This window comes from Hermetia illucens, chromosome 4 (assembly GCF_905115235.1).
Source record: "Hermetia illucens chromosome 4, iHerIll2.2.curated.20191125, whole genome shotgun sequence".
NCBI lineage: Eukaryota > Metazoa > Arthropoda > Insecta > Diptera > Stratiomyidae > Hermetia > Hermetia illucens.
Genome location: NC_051852.1, coordinates 159,296,351 through 159,305,037, shown reverse-complemented (window position 1 = coordinate 159,305,037; position 8,687 = coordinate 159,296,351). Strand labels below are relative to the sequence as shown.

At 40.6% G+C, this 8,687-nt stretch overlaps 1 protein-coding gene across 1 annotated transcript in view; it reads left to right on the top strand.

Annotated features, from left to right (window-relative positions):
* The first annotated feature begins 301 nt into the window (after positions 1–301).
* The window catches only part of LOC119653603 (KN motif and ankyrin repeat domain-containing protein 2), an 87,145-nt gene continuing 78,759 nt past the window's right edge, over positions 302–8,687 (top strand). Inside the window, exon 1 of the mRNA XM_038058357.1 lies at positions 302–1,166. Within this exon, the coding sequence (XP_037914285.1) occupies positions 1,165–1,166 (2 nt within the window). The 5' untranslated portion in view covers positions 302–1,164. The remainder of the gene's footprint in view (positions 1,167–8,687) is intronic.

The window sequence follows — 8,687 nt, the reverse complement described above, 5'->3', positions numbered from 1 at the left end:
ATCAAGGGTGCACTCTTACGGGCTAGTAAGTTTACTCTTTTTCATTCTGGATGTTTGAACCTAGACTTAGTTGAATTGGGGATACTGCGCATCTCATAAGAATGTGGGTTTCCATGCAGAAAAGTCTTGAATTATTGGAGTCCACGGCGGCGCTCCCCTATCAAAATAGCTGAATGTATATTTGTCGTGCTGCTGAGTGTCCAGGTTCAAGTCGAAGCAAAACTTGAGATTCGGTTGATCTGAAGATAAACTTTACTGGCGGTTGAGGCTAACTCTGCTCGTACACAAGCTTTGTAACAGTCAGTATCTGACTATCGCTTTAGTCGTATCTCATGTAGTATAGATTCTTCTGCAGACTATAGTTTTCATCATGCTGGTTACTTTTGTTTTGGGTTCGAAGATTCGGGCTGGTGATTTTTGATCGTGTTTACCAAGTTCGCAATCAGTATGTGGAATTTGTCGTCTGGACGTATGTATTCAGATACATATTGTGCTTTGTAGTTCTCGAAATGCATCTTCGATTCGGCCGCCTTAGTAATTAAGAGATTTATACGGAATCCAGTTGCCAGCCTCGGTGGATGCGACTTCCAAGAGATTTTACCAGAAAGTATGCGAGTATCGTCACATCTTGCACTTTTTGCCTAAAATAGATGCTGAAGTGATCTTGTTGATGAACTACAGTATACGGCATGTGCGCACAGTGTACCGTGGAGATCTTCGCTGCTGCAGATGCTGCGAGTGACTTGTGAAAAGAAGCAAAACATGCTCGGTGGCAGCAGTAACTGGAAGGGCTTCCTCAACGACCTTTCCTTCGTTGCGACGTTGTTAATGTGTTAGGACAGGTATTCAAATGTTGTATCTTTTATGAGAGCCATGCAGTACCTTCAGCATATGGTGACTGAAAATCACTCTGAAAAGGCCTCTGCATCTGGAGTGATCACACCGGCCGTTCGGACTTCAACATGATCATGAAAGTTTAATAAATCGGTGCTTAGTGTTTCGAAGGTGCTAAATCGTGCGTTAGTGACGGTGTTTTGATCACGCAATGAATAATATTAGTGGAATGTAGTTTTTCCAAATTATATTCAGATCGTTCAGTGCAAGTTTTCATTGTGAAAAAAAGTATCTTAAACTCTTGGAATACTGCAAGGAGCCCGTCTTAAGATGTGAGTACAAACTTTAACTTACAATTTTGCTTCCCTACAATATCTTAATATTGCAACCGTTCCGTAAAGAATTTCTTTCAGTTCTATATTTACACAGTTCGTGGAAATGTGTGGAAACACACACCTTAGTTGTGATCCAGTAGGCGATCGCATATATTCCATTTTGCGAAAACCGGTTGGTTTAGTGTGATGCCATGATATCATAAAGATTGAAATGGGTTTCCAACTCTTTTTGGAATTCGTAGTGGTTATTGCGTAATGACTGCGAATAGTTTGAGTAAAGAAAACGATGCGATATCGGCATAGAGTTGATTTAAATTACACCTGCCGGCTAACAATGTTAATCAGTTGAATTAACATTACCCATGCCATATACGATCGTGCTGGTCAACAATCCATTAAGCGTGATATTTGCACGAGCATTGATCGCAATACTTGCTCATTAGGTACTGGGATCGAGGTATAGATTTCAATGCAGAGGTTTTGGGATATACTTCTTCCATTCAATATGTTTGTGGATTGAAGCTTTGGAAAGGACACTTTTTTACGGGTCATCAGTATACCTTTTACTGCATGGTCGTAATAGGCGTAACGATATAAAATTTGAATGAATAAAAATCTACGATTAATATTGGCTTCCCGTTCACATTCCTCTATAGATTTATTAATTTAAGAAATCGTTAGTATTAGAATGCAGAATGGGTTACGAAAATGCTAATCACAAAAGCCGCTGCAAGCAGCAAATCTTGAATGCTTTGGCTTTGAATATTATTAACGAAATTTTCTGGCAAACTGATATTCGCTCCTCTTAACCTTGAACTTGAATTTAGAGTTTGTTTCAATAATACAAGAGGATTAGTTTTGTATTTAGCTTTGTGCTCTCGAGTCCTTAGGTACGGCATACGCCAATGCTGAAAAAACTCAGCACTTGAAAAGTAACAACAACAGTTTTATTTAAGCGAATAGGAATTTAACATGTTTAACGAATTGTAGGCTACGACGGGAACAGGCTGCGAGCTAGTGTCGTTTTATATGTTCGATATGGCATTTAGCACGGAGACGCTAGCAACGCGATCTGCGGTGATAGCTAACCTCTCCAGGTTATCTTCGTAGTTAGCGACTACGATGGCGCGGATTTTGGGCGGGAGGCGATTTCACGTGCACGGATCTCCCTCGGCGGTGCACTGCAGGGCGCTGCAGGACTTGCGATGGGCGGTGGTCGAGTTGGCGTGTCCTCTCGTCTTCGATGACGCCAAACACGGTGAGAAGTTTTTGCTTAAGCCTGGGTTCTATCAGTGTCGCGCGGTGTCTCCAAAATATCCGCCACGTGGGCCAGAATTGACATATTTAACTCGGCTACAACTCTGTCGAATCGCGTTGCGTCGCTGGTAATATGGTTGCTGGTTGGTTGATCTGGCTTACTTTGGGGTAGCTTGAGCGTAATTGCATTTCCCTCAGCAAAAGAGGCTAAGTGCCCTTGAAGCAGCGGGGGCGTGGCCTTCGTCGGCGTCGTAGAAATTGCTATTTGGCACTCTTAAATGCAAATCGTAACCGTAGCGGGGTCACGAATGTGCTTTTGAGCATACGCCAACAATGAAAAAACTCAGCACTTGAAAAAGTAACAACAACGGTTTTATTTAAGCGAAAAGGAATTTTACAAGTTTAACGAATTTTAGGTTAGGTGTTAACCGGATGGCTGCTTCAGTTCCACTGGTCGATACGTGTGACCTTGCCAAGCATCTCTTGCCCCTGGTGCGACCGGGGCAACCTCAGGTCGGCACAGCTTAAAATCTGCACGCTTCATCAATGGGTATGGATTTATGGATTATTACGATTTTGGCCTTCTTTAGTATAAATATTTGTATTCTGTCCTTTATACTGAATTCAGCGTATTAGACGACAAAGATACAGTCTTCTAACTTATATAATCAGGATAACTGAATACCTATAAAATGCTTGAAAAAAAATTGAAAAACTTAGTTTAACAAGGGAAAGTAGAGTATAGTGAGCGTACGGATAGAGGAGCTTCCAGATTTCTCAATGCAGTAAGACTGGAAAAATTGAATCACATATGTATGTTAAAATTGGGGGCACAGACGTGATACAATTACTTATTTTCAATATGGAGATGATCGGAGAAGCAAATTATGATAAATGCGATAAATGTGACTCGACTGCAAAGTTCTTCGTTTGTACGTGACTGAACAGCAGAAGAAGTAGCAAAGTGGATCACTTTCAATACTATCTTCGATGCATCTACATATTCCCTGTTTGTTATTTCTAAAATCTTTCATTTTAAGAAGTGTATTTCGAAAATTGTAACGAAATGATTGATAGTGAATAATTATCTTGGATTTAAGATGTTCAGTTTCAAGTTGAATATTTCTATGAAAATTCATGTGGCGTTCATTCAAGAAACTACAACTACGAAACTATGAATGAAAACCTGATTTTCATTATGTAATCTTTTGCTTTTCATTGTGCTAATCAGTCTTTCATTGAATTGATTGAAATGTCTATTATAAAAACCCTCGCCTCACAAGGTCATCTCCGCCTACTAACAACTTTTTTCTACTACTTTCTGGCTATTTAGTGGTTTAAGCTAATCCCCAAATAAATGATTTCGACGTGGCTCTCTATTCAAACTCTTCATAACTTTTATATAATATTTAGATACTTTTTTCTATTACCTCACATTGGGTATCGTGTTGTGTTCAAAATTCATCTTTTTTGCCATCATTTTACTTAACACTCTTCGCTATTTACATGCACGAATATGTGCGTATTGATAATAAGGTCAACCAGATTAAAATGTTCAATTAGCGTGCATGCAGATAGATTGTAACGGGTGAATGACTGGATTTGAGGCTAAGTTAGTAGGAAGTTTGCTGTTAAAAGTGTCCATGAAATATTTCTTTTAATGAATGTTCCCTGAATATTGAATTGAATATTAACCAATTTTTTGACTGATTTTTAAGTAGAGTACAACCCATTTTTTTTTTTTTAATAACATGGATGGTTTTCTTCATATTAAAATGATAGTAGTTGACATGATAGCATCATACAATTACGGATTTCATAAAGTGGGAATTATTATCAAAGAAATTTTCTTCTTTCATTATTTCTAGAGCGACCCACTAGTTACGGTTTTATGTACAAAAAAACCTTATTAAAATCAGTTTACTTGTCTATCTGTTTTTTTATCGATGGAAGGTGCAAAAGGGGATGCCCTATCATGCGTCCTTTTTAAGCTGGCCCTCGAGAAAGTGATCCGTGATGCTGAGATAAATGCAAGAGGTACGATCCTCTTTAAGTCCACCCAACTACTGGCCTATGCTGACGATATCGACATCATGGGAAGAACCACCCGAGATGTATAAACTGCCTTCATCCAGATCGAGTAGGCGGCGCGAGACCTTGGGCTGCACATCAATGAAGGCAAGACAAAATATATGGTGGCAACGTCAGCACCGAAGACGAATCAACCAACAACATTAAACCGCACTGGTCAAACAGGAAGAATAAGGATATCTATCTAGGGTCGAAAATCTCAACCGATAACAGCTACGATGATGAAATCCGCGCACGGTTGTTGTCAGCCAACAGAGCCTATTTCAGCTTACAAAAACTGTTCCGCTCGAAATGTCTCACCATAGGGTCAAAGCTCTTACTGTATAAGACTATGATCTTGCCAGTCCTCATGTATTCCTCGGAAACTTGGGTTCTTAGGAAGAAAAATTGCGAACTCCTGGCCGCGTTCGAGAGAAGAATCCTCCGAAGAATTTTTGGCCCCCTATATGAGGATGGACGATTCCGTAGCCTACACAATGACGAAATCTATGGGCGATACCATGACTGTCCGGTTGTGGATAAAATCCGGCTCAATAGGTTACGGTGGGCGGATCACTTAATCCGTATGGATGAGGATGATCCCACCCGGAAAGTCTATAGGGCAATATCTATGGTAGGAAAAGAAGACGAGGCAGACCCTGCCTAAGATGTAGCGATGGCGTAGATCAGGATGCCAGACAGCTTTTAGGGATATCGAATTGGTGGACCTCGGCGCAAAACCGGGATGTCTGGAGTTCCTTATTAAGGGAGGCCTAGACCGGATACCGGTTGTTGCGCCGTTGATGAAGATGAATGTGCAAAGGTTGAAAAGCTACTGCTGGCTGCTGCCATGCAGTTATTTCAGGCTTCTAGCCACTAAAACCACCTCCTTCTTGCTCCACTCTCCCTACGGAACTGCTATAAAGTATTGCTTCGCGGTGCTGGATCAGTTTTTATAATAACTCATTATGGTTTTCTCCCTTTCTTGATTTCGTCGCAATTCTTCCTGCCTAAGCTGTCGGTGAATAGCTTTCATTTGCTTTAGAATCTGGTTTCAAGCCTTCATTGACTTCAGCATGAGCTTCATAATATTTTCGGGTGTTAAACGCCTGTCAGCGACCAGCTCCAATCCTGTTTGGTACGCGGTATACCTGGAGCAATCAAATACTACATGCTTCACATTCTCGGCCATGTTACCGCATCTTGAGCAAGATTGTGATTCATCGTGACTAAATCGGCGTAGATAATAACGATAGCTTCCATGTCCACTTAAGAACTGCGTTAACTTGTTGTTTAATTGCCCGCAACTTCGTTTAATCTACCTTCGAATGTCTGGAATGATGCGGTATGTCAAACGACCTGTTTATGACTCCTGCCAACCCTTTCGCGACTCTGCTCTACTAATGGGATAAATGTCCACTCAAACGTTTTTATATAAGAAATAAACAAGATGTTTCATACCTGAAGGGTGTAGCTTCTGGTTTCCCGACTTGTTATCATTTGGGATAATGAATTGTATGACGTAGCCAATAATGGATTTTTCGTTTTTTCTTAGTGTATGACCTATCAACCGTCAATTTTGTATTCTGATCATCATGTTTATAGGTATCTTTGGAGATTGACAGGTTTGGACGAAAGCTTAGGTTTTTTGAGGAAAAGTAACCGTCACATTCCAGATAGTAGCATAAAAAGAACACTGGCTTGAAAAACTCTCACACTCTCATAATAAAACAAGTCGGGAAACCGGAAGCTGGACGCTTCAGGTACGAAAGGTTTTGTGTATTTCTTAGTACGTAGCACGTAATATATGCATATGTCCACTTTCGGGTGATATTGACATTGATAGTCTTCAATTTTCAAAGAAGCAACAACTTCGACGTATTATAAATTTGTTAGTAATAGTGCGATTTCCATCAAACTTGGTATGATCATGCTCTACATTATAGCCTACATCACTGCAGAATTTCGTGCCGCTAGGATGAATTTAAGGGGGGTTTCCAGCCAACTTCAAAAAATTATAGTAATATACTATTATTAATTTTCTTTGAACAGATATCGGTATGAAAGGTATTTCGGAGCCAAGTACTAATTGGAAAGTACTAATCGAAACCTTTAATTTGATACCCCACATGACTATATTTGATGAAAAAAAATTGTACACCCCCCTTTTGCATGTATGGGGACCCCCCCCCTTAAATTCAACGTAAAAGGATGTAACTCACTGTATGTATGAGCGTTCACAGTTCCCATCTTTCTACCAAATTTGGTGTCAATGCGTGTGACGGAAAGACAGACAGACAGGCAGACAGACAGACAGACAGACAGACGGAAAGACAGACAGACAGGCAGACAGACGGTAAACCGATTTTAATAAGGTTTTGCGTTTACACAAAACCTTAAAAAGGGCGACTTTTTTAATGCCGAATAATGAATTTTTATTCCTCATATACCGGTATTTCGAGGACCAGTTTTCCTCATCCTCAGTTAGTTTTTGTCAGACAATGAGGAATGAGGAATAGAAACTCATTATTCGGCATTTAAAAAATAAAATTTGTTTGCAAAACAAAACCTTATTAAAATCGGTTCAATATCTGTCTGTCTGTCACACACACTTTTCTCAGAAATGGCTATACCGGTTGACACGAACTTTGGCGAGAAGGTGGGAATTGTGAACGCCCAGACATGCAGTGGGTGATATCCTTCTACGTTGAATATATGTTGGGGATCAAATGCAAGGATATATTTCAGGTAGCACATGCTGAGGCTGGGTCGGATCGTATGCAATCTATCATATATTTCCTCTTCCTCAATAGCCACATTCGGGTCTCAATTAGAACTGTTGACATGCGCGTAGAACTGATTAGATTTTGTTTTTTCAATTTGAGTATTCTATCTCTACTGTCCGTACGATTTTCACTTTGCTTGTGATATTTAAACGGTGGATTTCCATTTGTTTTCCCTACGGTAGACGGAAGACGTGTGAATCTTTATAAATGGCGTATGAGGAGACGAAGCACCGAAGAAGTCGAACCACCGGAACGACACGATACGACAGAATATTGCCAGGTGTATTTGCAAGGCATGCATATTGCCAGGTGTATTTGCAAGGGCTTCATGTTATTTACTTCTGCATGGCATAGGCAAATGCCTCAGCTACCTCAGACAACAGACAGATAAATGTCTAGGAATTTTGAGATATCAGGCAGATAATTGTATCTGTATCGGTGTCAGGCAAATGTCTTTTCCGCATAAATGTCTGTTTCAGACAAATATTGTCTTTGTGTCAGGCAAATATCTGTGTCTGATATCAGACAAATCTTTTACTACATCAAACAAATATTTGTGTTTGCCTCACACATCAGAAAGGCATTGGTCAGCCAATCTGCCATGTCGTGTCGGTTCCAGTGGGTGAGTTCCTTCAATAGGCTTGGTAGCAAAAGACAGGCAAGCGTAGAATGACCGCTATTTTATTCGACCTGCGGATCTTAATGGTCAAAATTAGCCTTTCTTTCGGCTTTATTGAACATATCTCAACTCGTAGTTGACAATGGTCATCATTTCAGCTGGTCTGATGACCACGAACGTAGGGTCCGCCTCTATGTCCGTGGGGCCAAGAAGAAGTGAAGTAATTGACCTAACAATCTGCACTTCAAAGTTCGAGTTGGTTAGAAACTGCCGAGTTCTGGATGAAGTGTCACTCTCAGATCACCATTACTTAGAATTTAGTCCGACTATTGCAGGCGAACAGTCTGTAATATAAAGACGGAATCATGGGAAAACGGATGGACAAAATTCAATGAACTTCTTGGCGACGAAGCCTTTGGCGATGGAGATTAATTGGGAGCTGTAAATCGCACACTTTTAGAATGGTTTGATGAGGCTCGTTCTGTTTCCCGAGGCCAACGCGGTAGCTAGGTTCCATGGTGAAACCAAAAACTGCCAAGACTCAGAAAATCAATCAAACGACTTCTAAATCGTGCTTGTAAAAGCAATAAGGATCAAGACTGGTTAAAATCCGGGACACACAGCGTGAATAAAAGAGGTTTGTAAAACGTTCGAAACAAGACTCCTTTAGAGTAAATTGTGGGGAACTGGAAGACTGCAAGAAATCGGATGGTACTTTCACGACCTCCAGAGTTGAGTCCCACCCGGCAGAACAGGTCGCAGAAGTGGGAGGAAGGGGATTGGCAA